The following is a 20,375-nucleotide window of genomic DNA, read 5'->3' as shown; positions in this document are numbered from 1 at the left end:
TAAACCAAGGAGGAGAAAGGCTAAAGAAGGCCAAAATAAACAAAGTTGCAAAGTTGTGGCAACAAAAAGCAGGGTGGGGAGAGAAAGGGGGGGTAAATTGGGTATGCAGCTATAAAGGCAATAGAATATTTTTTTTCCCTGCAAGAAATGATGGCTATGGGGAGCTATGAGAAACCCTGGGAAACTTGTAGGAACTGATGCAGAAGGAAGTATAAATAGCAAAGTGACAACTTATGTACAGAATGAATGCATAGTGTCAACCCCAAATCAGACTGAAAGGTCACAAAACAACCTTTCCGGATCTAGAAAAATGATGGGGAAAATTCATTCTGTGTTATTTAAATTATCTGGAGACTAGGCTGTTTTTAAAAATGTTACTAAATTGGGGCAGCTAGGTGACACAGTAGATAGAGCACACAGGCCCTGGATTCAGGAGGACCTGAGTTCAAATACGGCCTCAGATACTTGACACTTACTACCTGTATGACCCTGGGCAAGTCACTTAACCCCAATTGCCTCACCAAAAAAAAAATCACTAAATTATATATTAATGGCTATTGCACCAGTTTTGGCAATAAGCATTTATTATTAATATCACTTATTATTGAAGAATTGACTGCGTGTCTCCCTGACTTCCCCACTGGTCATAGGCTTACAGGCCTAAACAATTACATACCCAGCATACTGAGTGAGGAGAGGATGAGTAGAGAATAAAAGAGGGTCCAGGGAAGAAGAGAGGCAAACCCATCATGGCTCAGTCTTTTTATCCTCCTTTGGTAGGCGTGGGTCACCATACACTGATCTAAGCTAATTGGTTAGCATCATTCAGCTCCATTGATTTGACATGACTTGGGGAGTAGTATAGAGATCAAATTCCAGACATCTAGTTGTGCTTTTTCCCCTAGCTAATCAGAAGAATCGCTATTCATTCCTTTTGTTAAGGTGCCCAGGCAGGTTTCTGGTGTGAGGGGAGAGAGGAGCAAAAAACTAATGCCTGGGTTTCCCCTAGAAATTCATTATTATTTTTTTAATTAATAAAGTATTTTATTTTTTTCCCGTTACATGTAAAGATAGTTCTCAACTTTTGTTTATACAAGCTTTACAATTTCAGATTTTTCTTCCTTCCTCCCCTCCCTCCCCTAGACAGCAGATAATCTGATATAGGTTATATATATATATACACACATAATAACATTAATCCTATTTCTGCATTAGTCATGTTATAAGAGAAAAATCAGAGCAATGATGAAAAACCTCAAAATAGAAAAAATATCAGCACCAAAAACAAAAGAATTAGTATGGTTCATTCAGCATCTATACTCCACGGTTCTTTTTTTTTTTTTTTCTTGGATTTGGAGATCCTCTTCTATCATGAGTTCCCTGGAACTCTTCTGTACCATTGCATTGGTGAGAAGATAGTCCATCACAGTAGATCAACACTCAATGTTGATGATACTGTGTACAATGTTCTTCTGGTTCTGCTCATCTCACTCATCATCAGCCCTTGCAAGACCCTCCAGGTTTCTCTGAACTCCTTCTGCTCATCGTTTCTTACAGCACAATAGTATTCCATTGTATTCATATACCACAACTTGTCCAGCCATTCCCCAGTTGACAGACATTCCCTCAACTTCCAATTCCTTGCCACCACATAAAGAGCAGCTATAAATATTTTTGTACATGTGGGTCCCTTTCCCCTTTCCATGATCTCTTTGGGAAAAAGACCCCAAAGTGGTATTGCTGGGTCAAAGGGTATGGACAGCTTTATTGCCCTTTGGGCATAATTACAAATTGCTCTCCAGAATGGTTGGATCAGTTCACAGCTCCACCAACAATGCATTAGTGTTCCAATTTTCCCACAGCTTTTCCAACATTTATTATTTTCCTTTTTTGTCATTTTAGCCAATCTGATAGGTGTCAGGTGGTACCTCAGAGTTGTTTTAATTTGCATCTCTCTAATCATTAGAGATTTAGAGCATTTTTTCATATGGGAATAGATAGCTTTGGTTTCTTCATCAGAAAACTGCCTGTTCATATCCTTTGACCATTTCTCAATTGGGGAATGACTTAGATTCTTATAAATTTGATTTAGTTCCTTATATATTTTAGAAATGAGGCCTTTATCAGACGTACTGGCCACAAAAATTGTTTCCCAGCTTTCTGCCTCCCTGCTAATTTTGGATGCATTGCTTCTGTTTGTACAAAAAATTTTTAATTTAATGTAATCAAAATCATCCATTTTGCATTTTATAATATACTCTATCTCTTGTTTGGTCATAAACTGTTTTCCTTTCCAAAGATCTGATAGGTAGACTATTCCTTTCTCTCCTAATTTACCTATGGTATCACCTCTTATGTCTAAATCGAGTATCCATTTTGACCTTATTTTAGTATAAGGTGTAAGATGTTGGTCTATGCCTAATTTCTGCCATACTATCTTCCAGTTTTCCCAGCAGTTTTTTTCAAATACTGAGTTCCTATCCCAGAAGCTGGAGTCTTTGGGTTTATCAAACACTGCATTACTAGTGTCATTTACTACTGCATAGAAATTCATTATTAATAATTATTTCCTCACAATTCCTACCCACTCCAGTCAGTGGAGACCAGGCAATTACAGGTGTAGAATGTGGCATAGGTTGTCTGTGGGTTCAGTATCTTACAGGTTCTGATTAAATCTTTATTTTTGTTCCAAGCAAGGGTTCAGCTGCAGGTTGGGGGTGGGGGGGACTAGGGGATGTGGTGTCCAAAGGGAAAAGACATTGGTGTCAAAACAAAAGGAACCAATAAAACATTAAATAGAGCTATCCAAGGATGCAATGGGCTTCTTTCCTAAAAAAAATTTTTTTTTTTTTTGTATCTCAAGACGTTACCACAGGAATTCATCTGGGAACACCAGAATTTGTTCTGGTTTCTAGTTTTTTTCCACACACACACACACACACACACACACACCCCATGCAAGCAAATGGGAAAGACTGGGGGCAGGGGGCTGGGGAATAGGGGGAAAGTATTAACATTTAGTACCTACTAAGTGCCAGGCACTGTGCCAAGTACATCACAACCTCACTAAACAAGAACAAGCCAAACCAAAACATCAACAACCTTGTGAGATAGGTGCTACAGGGACCTTATTTTCCAATGAGGGTGACGGAGTCAGTGAGTGTCTTAGGCTAGATTTGACCTCAGGTCTTACCGACAGTGTTGGCGCAGGGCTCTCTCTCTAGCCACTGTGCCACTTCGCTACCTATGAATGGCCTAAGCAAGCACTGACTAGAGAAGAGCCTTTATTGAAACTGAACACCTCTCCCTACCCCGCAACTTCCACCTCTCAAAATGGAAAGGAGTTGTAATCAGATACATTTGTCATCACAGTCAGGGCTAGTCTCTTTCTTTCCCAGAGGGCCTCTGCCTTGCCCTGGGACTAGTGCAGTCAGTCCTCCCTGCAAGGGGGAAAAAACACTGGGCTCCCTATGGAATCAATGACCCTGAACTCCCAGGGCAAAGGTCTCCATGTGGCTCTGAGCCTTGCTGCACTTCTCCTGCAGATCCTCCTCCAGCTTCCACTTGGTCCCCCAGAGGACCATGGAAATGTGTAGGCCTCTTTCCAGGGCACCAAGTCCATAGGCCCGAGTGTAGATAGGCCTTCTCGTATTCTGTTTGCAGTCCCTGTCCTCTGGTTCTGCAAGCTATGGAGCAGGTGTCATCCAAAGAGTAGAGTTGAGATGAATCTCTCACCAGCAGTGGGGTAACAAGAAGGGGCACAGATAGATTTAGAGCTAGAGATGATTGAGTGCAAGCCCTTCATTTTAGAGGGGAGGAAAAGAGGTCAAGAGACTTGACCAAGGTCACACAGCTATTAAGTGGTTACAGTGGGACTGCTTCCCAGATCTTCTTGGCTCCCAGCCCAGCACTGGAACCAGTACACTGGGATCCCTCTTGGTAAATTGGCACCTGTTCATGGGAGAGACAAAGGACTCATTAGGGGGCAATGGGGATTGAGGACAAGGGGATGTGATACCTTACTGAGGTTTTACCCAGAGAAAAAGGGTTAGTGGAGGGGACTCTTCCTGGGGGCTTGTGGGAGTGTTGGGGGTGCTCTCCCCCTCCCCCACCCCACCATGGATCCTGAACTCTTTGCATGTAGGCAATATACTTAAATTCCTTTCTGTCTGTCTGTCTGTCTGTCTGTCTTACACACACACACACACACACACACACACACACACACACACACACACACACACACACACACACACACACACACACTCTTTAAAAGGATTGTATTTCACAAACACCCAAGACCTAAAAGGATTTTGTTTGCCCTGGTCTAGAAAACACAGGTTAATATAAGGCCATAGAAGCCTGCAGTTTGTTCCTGGAAAAGCAAATGTGGGTTTGGGGTGGGACCTGGGTTATTCTGGTCCCTGCCAGGCTCCTGACACTCTGTAGCCTCTGGATGGTGCCTGTGAAAAGGAGTTTGGACATAGCTTGTTAGCAAGCGAAGCTTCAAAGATTCTGGCAACAGTTGCCAGTATGTTGCTCCAGCTTTGCCAGAGTATAGGAGTTACTGTCTGGACAGCTCCCACCCCCCACCCCCCACCCCCCACCCCCCAGCTCTTTGTGATACACAAGGCCCGGGGAGATGAAGTGCTTCTGACCCCCAGGCTGGCCTTCCTAACCTTTGCCTGCGGGGGTCAGCAGTCAGGCAGCTGTATCTGTGTGGTGGGAAGGGTGGGGGAAATGGGGGGAGGGGGGGGGCAAGAAAGTGAGAGATCAGGAGAAGAGATAATTCAGTCAGTTTGCCTATTTCTTTCTCAGATCTCTTTCTAGGAGTAAAAGAATGAGTAAGTGAGTGAGTGAGGTGGCTCCTCCACAAAGGGGTGTGGAGAGGCCAGATGGGGAGGATGTGTGGAGACAGGGTGCTGAAGGTCCTGGTGGAGGGTCCGGGCCATCAGGCAGCTACAACTGCTGCTCTTAGGAAGGGAGAGAAAGAAGGGTCTCTGGGACCCGTCTTTCCTTCCATGCTCTCGACCTCTACTGTTGGCTTTCTCCTGAGTCCCTAGGTTTTTCTCAGGGACTAGGTAGCACTTCCGGGAAATAGGAGGTCAGGAGTTGGGAGGGACTGGGGTGCCTTGGGCAAAGAGAAGAAATACCTCCTCTCACCAAGTGTTTTTTTTTTTTTGGGGGGGCGGTGATGCAATTGGGGTTAAGTGACTTGCCCAGGGTCACACAGCTAGTGTGAAGTGTCGGATTTGAACTCAGGTCCTTCTGAATCCAGGGCCGATGCTCTATCCACTGCGCCACCTAGCTGCCCCGTCACCAAGTGTTAGTGGTCGCTATCGCTACAGGCAGATGTCCAGGTACCCTGAATCTTTCCCCTCCCTCTTTCTCTCACAGAATGCACTCATCCATTCTAGTCCTCAAGAAACCAACACTCAATACTTAGAGAGTGACTGCTAGGCTTTACTTACTGTGATACATCCCCCTTTTTCTTCAGCTTTTGAATTTTTAATGCTTGAACGCACGGTGCATTTGCCTTTGTTTAAAAAAAAAATCACAGAGAAAGAGCTATTTGCTGTGGGGATGGAAGCAGGCCCATGTTCCCAGTGTTACCTGTGTCAAGAATAGGGACTCGAGGGACCGCTACTGTGGTTCTTTCCATTCAGCCATGAATTAGGTTGGGGCACAAAATAGGGTTCCGCCATTGTCTTTGCTCTGACGGTTTGAGAGAATAAAAGGGTTCTCTGGAACCTACTGTGTGGCACTTGTGAATGGAGAACCAGTGCATTTACCCACTGTAAAGGGTTGTAGACTAATGGGACCGTCCAGGACTTCAACTAAACAAGTCAGAGGGGCCCATTTAGTGTTCTTCCCGACTTCAAGGGGCTGATCTGAGGCTTCACGTCTCACCCTTTCATTTCTCCAAGTGCTTTCAAGTAATGTGATTGGCCCTGGGCAGGTCAAAAGGAGAAGCAACAGAGTCCAAGCAATCTTTCCTGGACACCGCCCCCTCCCCCCCTCCCCAGGCCGAGGTAATGATGGGTGGTGGTGCTCCTGACTCCATAGCCAGTGGGTATGGATGGAAAACGGAGGAGTCCGTGATTCGCATTTGTATAGTCCCTGGGAAGTGGTTGTCCTACTGTTGTGACCCAGGCAACCAGATCCCCGCCTCCGGGGTGACCCACCCTTGAGATTCCTTTGGAACTGGGCCTCCAACACTAGGGGTGGGGGGAAATTCCAAGCTGTCTTCATTGTCTCGGGGGCCCCTCGGTTAAGGGATGCCGCCGTGGGCCTGAAGAAAGTAGGTGTCCCTCAGTTTGTTCTGCGCAGCTCTGAGTGCTCTTAAGTGATCTCCCTAACCCTGGCGCCTTTTGCTGTGCTGCCTTTCTTGGTCCTGCTCAAACCCTAGAGCCCCTTCCCCCTTCGCCTTAAATGATTACCAAAAGGGAAGGGGGGAAGAAGAGTAACTAGGGCACTTTAGAAGTCACAGCTTTGGCGGGAGCAGCCCCGAAGACCCCTGGGTTCGGTTAGTTCCTAGCGATAGCGCTGTGCATACCGAGGCGCTCCAGAGGCCTCCTCGCCTCCCATCTTGCGCAAAAGTTGCCAAGTCAGTAGTAGAACCTTAAGTCTGGTGAGAGGAAACGTGCAGGTCACCTAGTTTATACCTAAGTGGCGAATTTTCCACCTCATCGCTAGCCGAGCGGCCGGCTGTACTCCCTCCGGCGTCTGCTGAAACGATTGGTCTGGTGGGGACTTTACTGTTGCTGATCAGCAGTTTCTACGTTAGTGGAGTTTAGCAACAACTGCCCCCACCCCCACGTCCCGGGAGCTCCAGGACGCTTTCTGCTCAGAACGCCGAAGCACCTGAGGCTACTTTCACGAAAATCGGGGGGTGGCCGCTGCGTGCAGTTACTAGTAAATTCGAAAATACCCCCCCCCCCCGCTCCTTAGTCCACCCCACCCCCAGCCTCCGAAACGCCAACGCTACTAGTCCAGAAAAGGAGTTTCTAAATGGGCCCAGGCTACCAGAAATTGCCAAAGAACTTTTGGTTTAGCTGACGCGGCTGCGTTTTGAGGAAGGCACCGAGTGTCTCCCTCCAGAACAAACCCCAAAGCCCCTGATGCATTTGTTAGCAGAGTCTGGTCCCCTTCGGGCTGCAATCCGTGGGTCCCTCCTTCCCTCCCTCCCTCCCTCCCTCTTTCTTTCTCCTCCCCCCCCCCCACACCCTTCCCCCACCCCCACCCCCACCCCCCGCTGGCTCCTCCCTTCGCCCTTCTCCATTTTCTGCTCTTTGCACGCTTCTCCAGCGAAGCCATTTTCCTTCCTTACGGGCGAGGAGGGCTGGGACGGCGCACCAATCACAGGGCAGCCCTTACCTATATATAAGTGGGTCAGCTCGGAGCTCGCTTATTCGCGAGTCCGCGGCGTCCTCTAGTGACTTCTCGCTGTCGCTGCTGTACCGTCCCTTCGCTGCCATGTCCGAGACGGCACCCGCCGCTCCCGCTGCCCCGGCCCCTGCGGAGAAGACCCCGGCCAAGAAAAAGGGCAAGAGGGCTTCGGCCGCCGGGGGAGCGCGGCGCAAGGCCGCGGGGCCGCCGGTGTCGGAGCTGATCACGAAAGCCGTGAGCGCCTCCAAGGAGCGCAATGGCGTGTCCCTGGCCGCCCTGAAGAAGGCGCTGGCGGCCGCCGGCTACGACGTGGACAAGAACAACAGCCGCATCAAGCTGGGGCTCAAGAGCCTGGTGAGCAAGGGCACCCTGGTGCAGACTAAGGGCACTGGCGCCTCTGGATCCTTCAAGCTGAACAAGAAGGCCCCGGCGGCCGACACGAAGGCTAAGGCCAAGAAGCCGGCCTCGGCCAAGACCAAGAAGGCTGCGGGCGCTGCCAAGAAGCCCAAGAAGGCGACGGGGGCCGCGGGCGCCAAGAAGAGCGTGAAGAAGAGCCCGAAGAAAGCCAAGAAGCCGGCGGCCGCCAAGAAAGCGGCCAAGAGCCCGAAGAAGGCCAAGGCGGCCAAGCCCAAGAAGGTGGCCAAGAGCCCCGCTAAGGCCAAGGCGGCCAAGCCCAAGAAGGTGGCCAAGCCCAAGACAGCTAAGCCCAAAGCCGCCAAAAGCAAGAAGGCGGCAGCCAAGAAGTAGAGCTAGCCCTCGAAACTTGTCACACCCAAAGGCTCTTTTCAGAGCCACCCACTCCCCTCAGAAAAAGAGCTGAGCCCTCCGAAATGCAGGTCCTCAGACGAATTAGTTACAAGTTACAATCACCATCCAGATTGTACCTCTAATTTTAAAAAATGAAATGAATAAACCTAAAATAATGAAATATCAAGTCAACCCAAATGCCCTTTCTTCTCTCCGGCCCCCTTCCCCCGCCTACGTACTATATATATATATATATACACACACACACACACACAATAGGCTTTCCCTTAGTGGAAGGGTGGCTGGGGGGGGGGGGAAGAGGGGAGACGGCGGCTGCGCCTGTTGCTTGCCTTTACTTTTTCTGAATGAAATGGAAAAAAGGAGTGCGGGAACTTTAGGGGGAAACGGGGGATGGTGAAGTCCTGACCGATTTGCGCGCGCAAACCACCTAACGAAGGACTCCGAAAACAAAAAGAGATACCGTTTGGTTGGTCTTCCCGAAAGTGGCCAAGGGCCAAGAGTATCCATCTGCCTGCCTACCAGAGGGGAACAACGTCAAAACCCGACTCGAGGAGGTAACTGGTTTGCGCGCGCAAACCCCACACCAGTTGAGCGAATTACTACAATCACAATAACTCTTGGCCGTCCCTCCCAAGACTAGTCTTGTTCGTGGGCTTGCGGGGCAAGGGGGGCTGCCCCGCACTCAGTTGGGCGCCGCAAGCCCACGAACGCAAGCTAACTTATGCACGCATGCCACACTGAGGGGTGACGGGAAACCAAGGGAATGAGAACTTGGTACGATCACAGCTTCTCTCGTGAGAGTGTGGGTGGCTCTGAAAAGAGCCTTTGGGGTGTGGACTTTCCACGAGGGGAAAAGCAGCGCCTTACGCCCTCTCGCCACGGATGCGGCGGGCCAGCTGAATGTCCTTGGGCATGATGGTCACTCTCTTGGCGTGAATGGCGCACAGGTTCGTGTCCTCGAACAGCCCCACCAGGTACGCCTCGCTGGCCTCCTGCAGGGCCATGACGGCAGAGCTCTGGAAGCGCAGATCCGTCTTGAAGTCCTGAGCGATTTCACGCACCAGGCGCTGGAACGGCAGCTTGCGGATCAGCAGTTCTGTCGACTTTTGGTAGCGACGGATCTCTCGCAGAGCCACGGTGCCGGGGCGGTAGCGGTGGGGCTTCTTCACACCACCTGTGGCTGGAGCACTCTTGCGGGCAGCCTTGGTGGCCAGCTGCTTGCGAGGGGCCTTGCCACCGGTGGACTTACGGGCGGTCTGCTTGGTACGGGCCATGGCAAGTGGAGCAGAGATGCGCTTCTCCTGGGCAGAAACACGACTGTGAGCTGCACGCGAGCCGGTAGCCTTTATAGACGCAGAAGCACCCTGATTGGGCTGGAGGACTTTGAAAGTCCCGCGCTGCGCCTCGATTGGCTGGGGACCCAAACCAACACCAGTGCCTTGCCATTGGACGTCCCAGGCGCTTTCCGGTTTGCCGCCTCTCGGCCGCCACGCCCCGCCCCCACCCCCCCCCCCCCCCCCCGCCTCGCGTCCCCTCCATCCCAACCCTACCCCACCCGCCCGGGAAACCCCTCGCTCGCTCCGCAGCTCTGGGCTCCTCATTAATCTCCCAGAACCGGATTCTCTGTTAATTCCTGAATAAAAAGTTGTGCCGGGCCGTGCCTTCCTCGTTTTTTCCTCTCCCTCACTCCCATTCTCCCTCCCCCAACACCCTGCCCCGGGGCCCCTCTCCCTGTTCCGCGGGGAAGAGAACACTTAAAAACGTTCAGTGCTGTGATGTGAGGTGGGTACCTTCCACTAGTTCCCTGGAATGTTGTGGTGCTTGCCAGACTTTGCCCTCGCGGAGCTAAGAACCTTCGGCGGTACCCCACCGCAGCAGTTTTCCTAAAGCTTCCAGCTTTTCCGAGCGCCTCCTCCCCCCCCCCCCCCCCGCCCCCAGCAGCCCTCTCCAAAGCACTGCACTGGAGTTCCGTGAGGGCAGGAACGAGGCATTTTTTTTTTATTCCAGCCTTCTCTCTCCCTCCTTCCCTCCCTTTTTAGATCCTCGCTAATTAAGGGTGTGCACCACTGCTTCCGGTAACCCTCTCTTTCTCCCGTTCCCGCAGGGTTGTACTGTGTGTTGGGGGCGGCACTCGAAACTGCGTGTGAAAAGCCCGCCTAAGCGGTGGATTGGCCTGGAGCCTGGCTCCCGAGTCACCTGCGGGAAGGCTTAGGTTACCGACACTCCCGAGGCTTCCGACCCTCTCCCGCAGACGGGAGTCGGCAGCCGGCCGGCGTCTCCGCCAACTTATGTTTGTTGCTAGAGAAACTCTGCCACCTCTTGATCACGGGCAAGATTGGCAGTGGACGCTGCCTCCACAGCTTTCGGGACGCGGAGGGAAAGTTAGGGTTGAGGCAAAAAGGGTCGTGTCGGGCTCGACCCGAGCTCGCTGAGGGAGCAGTGGCTTTCCACCACACGGGTGGCTGGTTTCGGTTCGCGTTGGGGTGCCGCGGGTGACAGTCTGAGACGTGCCATACAACAGGTCACGCCGCCTCCGGGCTCCGATTCAGATTCGGGCGGGGAGGGGGGGGAGAGGGAGAGGGAGAGGTAATTGGGATTCAGCAACAGCCCTTTTTCTTTGACAGGGTGGGTGGCTCTGAAAAGAGCCGTTGGTTTCGGGGATGAGCCTTCCGGCCCCAGAAGGTCCGAGTCCGCTTACTTGCCCTTGGCCTTATGGTGACTCTCGGTCTTCTTGGGCAACAGGACGGCCTGGATGTTGGGCAGCACGCCGCCCTGGGCGATGGTCACCTTGCCCAGCAGCTTGTTGAGCTCCTCGTCGTTACGGATGGCGAGTTGGAGGTGGCGGGGGATGATGCGCGTCTTCTTGTTGTCCCTGGCTGCGTTGCCCGCCAGCTCCAAGATTTCGGCCGTCAGGTACTCCAGCACCGCCGCCATGTAGACAGGGGCGCCGGCGCCCACCCGCTCGGCGTAGTTGCCCTTGCGCAGCAGACGGTGAACACGGCCCACGGGAAACTGCAGCCCAGCCCGGGACGAGCGCGATTTGGCCTTGGCGCGAGCCTTGCCTCCCTGCTTTCCGCGGCCAGACATGACGGATACGAGTACAGCACAGCTGCGTCAATCGCCCACTGAGAAACTACACTGGTGCTCCGGCCCGCCGCGCCGGGGCCTTTTATAGCTTGCACGAGGAGTGTGGAGCGGAGCCGCCTGATTGGTCGACAAACTGCCTTTGTCCGAACGGCCACTAGGGAAGCTCGCCTCGGATTCCGTTATTTACATGGCCGTCCTCTCCGCCTATGACGACACCCCTGACAAGCCACCAATCGGAGCCTAGGCTTGCCGGAGCCCTCATTTGCATACGAGCACTATAAGTAGCGGGGGCCGGCTCAGCAACCTTCGTAGTTCCTTTTCTGCAGTCCTCGCTTCTCTTCTTTTCGGCTCTTTCCCTACTCCCGACATGCCCGAGCCGGCCAAGTCCGCTCCTGCCCCTAAGAAGGGCTCCAAGAAGGCCGTGACCAAGGCCCAGAAGAAAGACGGCAAGAAGCGTAAGCGCAGCCGCAAGGAGAGCTACTCCATCTACGTCTACAAAGTGCTGAAGCAGGTCCACCCCGACACCGGCATCTCCTCCAAGGCCATGGGCATCATGAACTCCTTCGTCAACGACATCTTCGAGCGCATCGCCGGCGAGGCTTCCCGCCTGGCCCACTACAACAAGCGCTCCACCATCACTTCCCGGGAGATCCAGACGGCCGTGCGCCTACTGCTGCCCGGGGAGCTGGCCAAGCACGCCGTGTCCGAGGGCACCAAGGCCGTCACCAAGTACACCAGCTCTAAGTAAGACGGTCTGCCCCAGGAGTCGCTCGCGCTCCCCCGCCCCGAAACAAAGGCTCTTTTCAGAGCCACCCACCCTCTCAGAGAAAGGAGCTGTTACGCTCAGAGTCCTTAAGAAACTTACAAATAAATTCCTACACCTGCCCAGCTCTGCACGCCCACCGAGCTGCCGCCCTCTGGCCTCGGCCTCCGGGCGCTCTCCGAATCGCTGCTTCCCCAAAGGCCAGGAAGCGAAAGGGTCCTCGGGGCCCACCGCGCCTAACTCGCGTCTCTAAGCTTACTCCAGGACTTTTACCTCGCAACTTTTGCTTCCCTTCCCTTACTCTCCCCAGGCTCCTCTCCTCCCCTTCCCCCAACCTCACCATCCCAGCGCGCAGGCTCCGCCGCCCTTTCTGATTATGAAACCTCTCCCCAGGGCAAATCCAACTCTCTTCCCAGAGGTGGAAAAATACTATTTCACAACAATCCTGCCCCTATCTGTCTTCCTGCGATTTTATACGTGTGTTCTTGTAGTTCTATTCGTTACTTATGAATTTTAATATTTAAGACTACTGAATACTGGGTTTTAGGAAGATCAATATAAATTCCCACAGCTATTTCACATTTAAGAAAACTCATGATTGAGTTGTAGTTAAATATATAGATAAAAGTAGAAACCAATGAGTCATTCCAATAGCATGGATTGAGAGTGTAGTAAGTGTGTTAAGGGCCGGAAGTGAAGAGCAAGAGTGGGTTTGCTTTTCTGTGGTTCTGACCCTGGAAGTATGAAAAACTTTTACCAAAGTGTATGCCCATAAAGCCAACAATTTTAATGAGTATTGCCAAGATGTAAAACCCCAGATTAACAAAACAAAATTGAGAACAATCTTTGAAAAATAATTTGAAAAATTCCTAAATGAACTTCCAAGGGTGGAAGGGCAACGAACTATGGACCCGGTTGATTCTCAAGTTAATTTTTTTTTAATGTCAAAACATTGAATTCTAATATTTTATAAACTTTACAAAATTCTACCAACTGCTTTCTGGGATCCTTAAACGGTCTTCTTATCTAAACCTGAGTGTTGACAAGTCCCAAGGAAAACTATGTATTGATATTTTTAATGAACATTGGAAGGTGGGGGAAATTAAACTAAAATAGCAGAGACTATCTCGATATATTCACAATATTAAATAGAATGGCCAGGTAGAATTTCTAGTAGGAATGCAGTTTTCTTTTAGTGTTAGGAAAACTACGTCTAATAGATCACATTAATAAAAGAGCAACCAAAATCATCACAACCATAGCTGCAGGAAAAGTTTTTAATGAAATAAAATACTCATTTATGTTAAACAGTATGTAAACATTAAAATAAATGGACCTTTCCTTAATATAAGTAGTATAATATAGATTATATAGTATATAATAGAATATGTAGTAAATTATATACTTTGTATACTACACTATATACAATAAATAGCTTCTATTTAAAACCTAGCCGGAATTATATGTAATGGGGATAAAATAGTTTCGGTAAGATTGGGGTTAAGCAAGGATGCCCATAATCGATATTTTTGTCATTGCTATTAGAATTAATGTAACTACAAAGTACTCCTTATGAAAATAAAAATAGTTCCAAAGTAACAAGTATTTTTTAAAGTCTCTGTCCTCACTATACCTTTGACCACCCACCATCCATGCTGAGCAAATTTGTTTTTTGTGAGGCAATTGGGGTTAAGTGACTTGCCCAGGGTCACACAGCTAGTAAGTGTTAAGTGTCTGAGGCCAAATTTGAACTCAGGTCCTCCTGACTCCAGGGCCAGTGCTCTATCCACTGTGCCACTTAGCTGCCCCCCTGAGCAAAATGTTTTTAAAGTAATAAACATTTTTATTTTTTGTTTTGAGTTCCAATTTTTATCCCTCCTCTCCCTCAGGTGGTAGGCAGTCAGATATGGTTTATACATGTACAATTATGTAAAACATCACCATATTAGTCATTTTGTGCAAGAAAACTTGAATAAAAGAAAAAAAATGAAAGAAAGCATTCTTCAATCTGTGTCCCATCAATATCAGTTCTTTCTTTGGAGGTGGATAGTGTGTTTCATCAATAGTCATTTGGGATTGTCTTGCATCACTGTATTATTGAGAACAGTTAAGTCATTCACAATTCTTTATCAAAGAGTATTGCTGTCTCTGTGCACAATGTTCTCTTCGTTCTTCTCACTTCACTATACATCAGTTCATACAGAAAGGCCAGGCCTTCTAAACTCATCCTGCTTGTCATTTCTTAGCACAATAATATTCCACCACTATCATATACCACAGCTTGTTTAGCCATTCCCCAGTTGATGGGTATTCCTTTGATTTCCAATTCTTAGTCACCACAAAAAGAGCTGCTATAAATATTTTTGTACAAATAGGTCTTTTTCTCTTTTTGGGGATATCTTTGGGATAGAAACCTAGCAGCAGTATTGCTGGATCAAAGGGCATGCACAGTTCTATAGCCTTTTAGTCATAGTTCTAAATTGTTCTCCAGAATGGTTGGATATTTTCACAACTCCACCAACAGCAAAGATTTTTTACAAGAAAAAATAAATCCTTCAATATATACCTCTATAGGGATACACAACAAATTCTCACATCAACCATGTTTAAAACTATGTCTTCTCCTGCATTTTTATTTCCACCTCTCTGGCTAGAGATGTGTGGTACATTTCATCTTCAATCTTTCAAAATCATAATTGTGTTCCTGAGATTCAAAATCTTTCAAATATGTTTTTCTTTATAATTTTTTAAATAACAAATTTTCTTCTGGTTCTGCTTACTTCCCTCCCTATAACAATTCATAAAAATTTTCTGTTTTCTGTTTCTTCTGAAATTGTCCATTGTTATTTTTTTTATTGCCCAACAATATTCTATTTTATCTACAGACCAGAATTTCCTTAGCTGTTTCTTTATATGAGGATAGTGCCTAAGTTTCTAATTTTTGGCTACTGCTAAAAAAAAAGGCATTGTTATAAATATTTATGTACGTGTGGCTCCTTTTCTTCTTTAATTTTTTGGGGTTACAGATTTAGGAGTGGTGGTGTTCACCATTTTTGAAAGGGACCAATGACATATGGTTTGATGTCTTAACTTCATTGTGAATTTTATTTAAGTGAGGCAGAGTTGCAGAAAGTCATCAGCATCACATTGAGTCATCAAAGTCTGTTTCAGGACAAAAGTGAAAACTGGCATTACCCTAGGATGAAGTGGATGGCCTTGCCATCTTTGATGCCTGACTAAGCTCTAAGCATCTGCTTCAGCCATCTTCATGGCTACTGAACCAAATCATTCATTCTTATCCACTCATTTTGTCAGTGAAAGTCTTCCCATGCTTAGAATAGACATCCCCCAACTCACTGACCGATTTGAGGCTTGTGGCTTATCCTCAACTTCGTTTATTTAGCCCATCTGCCAAGATGGTTTTACTGTAGTGTGGCTACTTAACATGCTACAGCTTCTTAGAGCCACAGGTAAGAGTTGGGTGACCATTGGATACCAAAGGGGGATGAACAGCCTTTTTCAGGGCTCAAGTCTTCACACTGGAGGTGCTAGTCTTTCCTGAAGACCTTATATACCCCCTACTAGTGGTATAGCTGGGTCAAAGTGTATGGGCAGTTTATAGGTACCTTTCTGGGCCTAATTCCATCTTTATTTCCAGGATGCCTGGGTCAATCAACAGTTCCTCCAACAGTGTACAACTGTACCTCTTTTCCTACAACTTCCCCCTCCCCTACACTTAGCATTTTCCACATTTTTCTTCTTTGCCAGTATGACCAGTGTGAAGTGCAACTTCTTGCTTTAATTTACATTTTTCTATTAGCAATTTAGATAAATTTTAGTATGATTGCCAATAGCTTGAATTTCTTCCTTTGAAATCTGCTTTTTTTTATGTCCTTTGGCTGTGTATATGTAGTGGGAAATGGCTCTAAGTTTTATACAGTTATCATTTGAATCAGTTTCTTATATATTTTGGAAATGAGACCTTTATCAGAGAAACCTATTGCAAAAATATTTTCCCAATTATATTCATTCCTTTTGAATTTTTTTTTTTTTGGTGAGGCAATTGTGGTTAAGTGACTTGCCCAGGGTCACACAGCTAGTAAGTGTTAAGTGTCTGAGGCCCGATTTGAATGCAGGTACTCCTGACTCCAGGGCCAGTGCTCTATCCACTGTACCACCTAGCTGCCCCCATTCCTTTTTAATTTTTATTTCATTAGATTTGTTTATGCAAAAAAACTTAAGATCTTATACAATCATAATTATTTGTTTTGTCTTTTATGATCCTCTCTATCACTTATTTAGTCATGAAATCTTCCCTAATGTATAGAACCAAATGATGATTTCTTCCTTGTTTCTCTAATTTAAGAAGCAACCTATTATATATAGGTCATGATCCATTAACAGCCTATCTTGGTGTATGCAACGAGGTGTTGTTCTAAGCCTAATTTCTGTCAGACTGATGCCTATAGTTTTCCAGCAACTTTTGTCAAACAAGTAAGTTATTACCCCAATAACAGGTCTTTGGCTTTATCAGCCACTTGATTATTCCCTTGTCTGTTTCACTGATCCTGCCCAACTGTTCTCTTTTTAAAACAGTACCAAACCATTTTCATTTTCATTTTACTTTTTAGTACAGTTTTGATATATGGTACTGAGAGACTCCATTCCTTCCCACTTTTCTCATTATTATGGTTTTGGACTTTTTGTTTCTCTACATGAATTTTGTTATTTTTTCCTAGGTCTACAAAATATTTGGGGGGGGGCAGCAGCTAGGTGGCGCAGTGGATAAAGCACGGGTCCTGGAGTCAGGAGTACCTGAATTCAAATCCCGCCTCAGACACTTAACACTTACTAGTTGTGTAACCCTGGGCAAGTCACTTAACTCCAATTGCCTCACTAAAAGAAACAAAAAAAAAATATTTTGGGGGGAGTTTGGTACAGCACTGAATAAGTAAATTAATTTAGGAAGTATTTAAATTTTTATTACAATGGTTTGACCTACCTGTGAGCATTTAATGTTTTCCCAAATGTTTCAGTAATTAACTTTAATTAATTTAATTTAAATTTAATATTTAAGTCTTTATTTCTTCAAATAGTGTTTTAAAATTAAATATTTTTTAACTTCTGTAGTTATTTCACTAAATCATTAAGGATTTACTAACCACCCATGGGAAAAACCTATCAGATTTTTCCCACGAGGTGCTATGTATGATTTCAACCCCATCATCATATCACCTCACCAACTTTAACCTCTTCCCCCAATAAATTTATCATGTTGGAAATTGCTTTAACTTTGGTACTTACAGAATTTATGTATACCTTATTGCTTCCTTCCCTCTGATTGCAAGTTTGGAGCCAGAGCAAAAAACTTATCCTCCTTTCCCCACTCCCCCTTCAAGCCTTCCTTTAAAGAAGGCTCAGATTTGCAGCCAACTTTTCATTTTCCAGTAGCTCATTTGTTTGGTCTGTACTCCACCAGGTACAACATACAAATACCAGAGACAACATACAAACAACTATCTGTCTGTCTATCTACCTATGCCAGCCTGGCTAACTGGGAGGATAGTGATGACCTTGGCAGTAATAGGGAAGTCTGGAAGAAAGGAGGGTTTGGGAAGGAAATAAAATGAGTTCAATTTTGGCTATGTTTAGTTTAAGATGCCTACAGGACATCCAGTTAGAGATACATAAAAGACACTTGGAAATGTGAGACCGGAAGTCAGGCCAGAAGTTAGGGCTAGACACATAGTTGAAAATCATCTGCATTAGTGAATAGGGGAGGTGATCACCAAGTGAAATAGAGAGAGAGAAAAGGGTACAAAGCAGAGCCTTGTAGGGATATGTATAATAATCAGAACAGACCTGGCTAAAGCAAAAGAGATTAAGGAGTAATCAGACAGGTAGGTGGAAAACCAGGAGTGAGCAGCACAAGGAAAATCTAGAGAGAAGATAGTACCATAGACAAGAAGGTGATTTATAGTGCCAAAGGCTTTAGAAAGGTCAAGGAAGATATATTTTTTAAAGTAATAAACATTTTTTTTTATAGTTCTGGGTTCCAATTTTTGTCCCTCCTTCCCTCCCTCCCCATCTCCCTCCCTGAGGCAGTAAGCAGATATAGGTTATACATGTATGATTATGTAAAACATTACCATATTAGTCATTTTGTATAAGAAAACTTGGAAAAAAAGAAAAAAATGAGAGTGAAAAACAGCATGCTTCAGTCTGTGTTCCATCAATATCAGCTCTTTCTTTGGAGGTGGATAGTATGTTTCATCAATAGTCCTTTGGGATTGTCTTGGATCATTGTATTGTTGAGAATAGTTAAGTCAAGAATGATTTTTGAGGAAAAGCCTTAGATTAGGTAATCTGTGATTAATTCCATTATTTTAAGTAACTTTCTCTTTCTGGGTCTTCTTGCTGGATTTTGTTGGTTAAATATAGGTATGCTGATGATTTACATGAGTTCATTTTACATCCTGCAATTTTGCTAAAGTTCCTAATTATTTCAACTAATTTTTATTTAATTTTCTCTATATAAAATAATTTCAACTGAAAAAAAGTCATAATTGTGTTTCCTCTTTGCCTAGGTTTATTCCCTCAATTTCTTTTTCTTTTCTTATAGCTAGGATTTTGAGCCTTCTAATCATAGTGATAATAATGGGGGATATATTTGTGCTTTATTTCTGATTTTATTGGAAAAGATTCTAATTTTTCTCCATTACATATAATGTTTGCTCATGGATAAAAGCAAATGCTATTTACTATATTGAGGAAATGTCCATTTATTCACATAATTTCTGGAGGTTTTAGTAGAAATGGATGTTTCATTTTATCAAAAGTCTTTTCTGCATCTATTTGCATAATTATGTGGGTTTTATTATTTATACTGTTAACATGATTTATTATAGTTATAGTTTTCCTTTATGTTGAATAGGTCCTACATTTTCAGAATAAACATGAGCTGGTTATAATGTATAATCTTTCTAACATGTTGTTATAGACCACGTGATATTTTATTAGAAATTTTTGTATCAAGGTTCAATAGGAATAATAATCTCTAGTTTTCTTTCTCTTCAACTTTCCATGGTGTAGGTAGCAATAATGTCTATCTATCTATCTATCTATCTATCTATCTATCTATCTATCTATCTATCTATCTATCTATCTATCTAATCTATCTATCTATCTATCTTTATATGTATACATATATACACATATATGTATGTATGTATAAATAAAATCATAGAAAGATATTAGAAGGATGTCCTTTTTTGTTACTGCAAACTTTTTTATGGATTTGGAATTAATTGTACTTTGAATGATTGATGGAATTTACTTGTGAATCCAGCTGATCCTGGATTTATTTTTTCAATTGGGAATTAATTTATGGTTTGCTCCACTTCTTTTTCTGATATTGTATTTCTTAGTCTACTTATTCTTTCATTGATGTGGATATTTTATATTTGTGCAAAGAACTGAATATATAACTAGCCCTGCTTTCAAGGAGCTCACATTCTAATGGAATAGACAACACATACAGGTTTCAGCTGAAAGTCAAAAGGATAAGGTACCATAGACCTTAGGCCTCAGCAGCAAAGCAAATAGTAATGATACAATTCTCTAATACCATTTTCTCTGGTAAAATTGTATCTATTTCTTTATTTTTAAGGATATATGGATATATTTTGTTTTTACACTTCAAAGTTAGATTACCTCAATTCCATGAGAATTGCAACAAAGTAAAACAATTAAACAAAATTAATAATGCAATGACCTCATCTGAAAGTGCACACAACATTCTACATTTGCAGCATTCCTCCCCCAATTCTCTCCTTCCCTATTCAATAAAAATGAACATAAATCTATTCTTTCTCCCTCCCACTCCATTGGAGAAAAAAGGAAAAGAATAAATTATCACAAATACACATAGTCAAGCAAAACAAATTTCCTCAACAATTGTGTACAAGAAAATTATGTCTCCTCTGGATTTATGAATAATCATTGTATTAATTATGGTTCTTACAGCTTTTAAAATCAAATAAGCATTTTTTTTTGTGGGTCAATGAGGGTCACACAGTTAGTATGAAGGGTCTGAGGCTGGATTTGAACTCAGGTACTTCTGAATCCAAGGGCAGTGCTTTATCCACTTCACCATCTAGCTGCCCCCTGTATTTTTTAATAATAATAATGTTGTTGCTTGTCCTTCATTCTTGAAGAGGACCATGATATCAGGGTGATGTCATAACTTGCAGTGAATTGGATTTAAGTGAGGGAGGGCTGTGCAAGATCAACAACCTCACTCTCTCCTCCAGAGGCATCTTGCCCTTGGTTTACACAGACAGTAAATGTCTGATGTGACATTTGAACA

General features: G+C 45.3%; 3 protein-coding genes and 1 pseudogene across 3 annotated transcripts; 2 read left to right on the top strand and 2 right to left on the bottom strand.

Annotated features, from left to right (window-relative positions):
* The first annotated feature begins 7,354 nt into the window (after positions 1–7,354).
* Positions 7,355–8,323, top strand: LOC122754288 (histone H1.4-like). The gene has a single exon (XM_044002582.1). It carries the CDS (start codon positions 7,477–7,479, stop codon positions 8,134–8,136), a length of 660 nt encoding a protein of 219 aa, XP_043858517.1. The 5' UTR covers positions 7,355–7,476; the 3' UTR covers positions 8,137–8,323.
* A 306-nt stretch (positions 8,324–8,629) lies between these two features.
* LOC122755238 (histone H3-like) lies at positions 8,630–9,758 on the bottom strand. The gene has a single exon (XM_044003561.1). The coding sequence runs from the start codon at positions 9,756–9,758 to the stop codon at positions 9,021–9,023; it is 738 nt and encodes a 245-aa protein (XP_043859496.1). The 3' UTR covers positions 8,630–9,020.
* Positions 9,759–10,179: 421 nt separating this feature from the next.
* Positions 10,180–11,283, bottom strand: LOC122754293 (histone H2A type 2-A). Its single transcript, XM_044002586.1, has one exon. It carries the CDS (start codon positions 11,242–11,244, stop codon positions 10,852–10,854), a length of 393 nt encoding a protein of 130 aa, XP_043858521.1. The 5' UTR covers positions 11,245–11,283; the 3' UTR covers positions 10,180–10,851.
* A 78-nt stretch (positions 11,284–11,361) lies between these two features.
* On the top strand, positions 11,362–12,034 carry LOC122754290 (annotated as a pseudogene).
* Positions 12,035–20,375: the final 8,341 nt, after the last annotated feature.

This window comes from Dromiciops gliroides, chromosome 4 (genome assembly GCF_019393635.1).
Source record: "Dromiciops gliroides isolate mDroGli1 chromosome 4, mDroGli1.pri, whole genome shotgun sequence".
Taxonomy (NCBI): domain Eukaryota; kingdom Metazoa; phylum Chordata; class Mammalia; order Microbiotheria; family Microbiotheriidae; genus Dromiciops; species Dromiciops gliroides.
Note: the sequence above shows the minus strand (reverse complement) of the source record. Positions and strands in the feature narration are given on the sequence as shown.

What these genes read in the sequence shown, in the direction of transcription:
- LOC122754288 (XM_044002582.1), top strand. Translation starts at nt 7,477, where the DNA reads ATGTCCGAGACGGCACCCGCCGCTCCCGCTGCCCCGGCCCCTGCGGAG.
- LOC122755238 (XM_044003561.1), bottom strand. Translation starts at nt 9,758, where the DNA reads ATGAGGAGCCCAGAGCTGCGGAGCGAGCGAGGGGTTTCCCGGGCGGGT.
- LOC122754293 (XM_044002586.1), bottom strand. Translation starts at nt 11,244, where the DNA reads ATGTCTGGCCGCGGAAAGCAGGGAGGCAAGGCTCGCGCCAAGGCCAAA.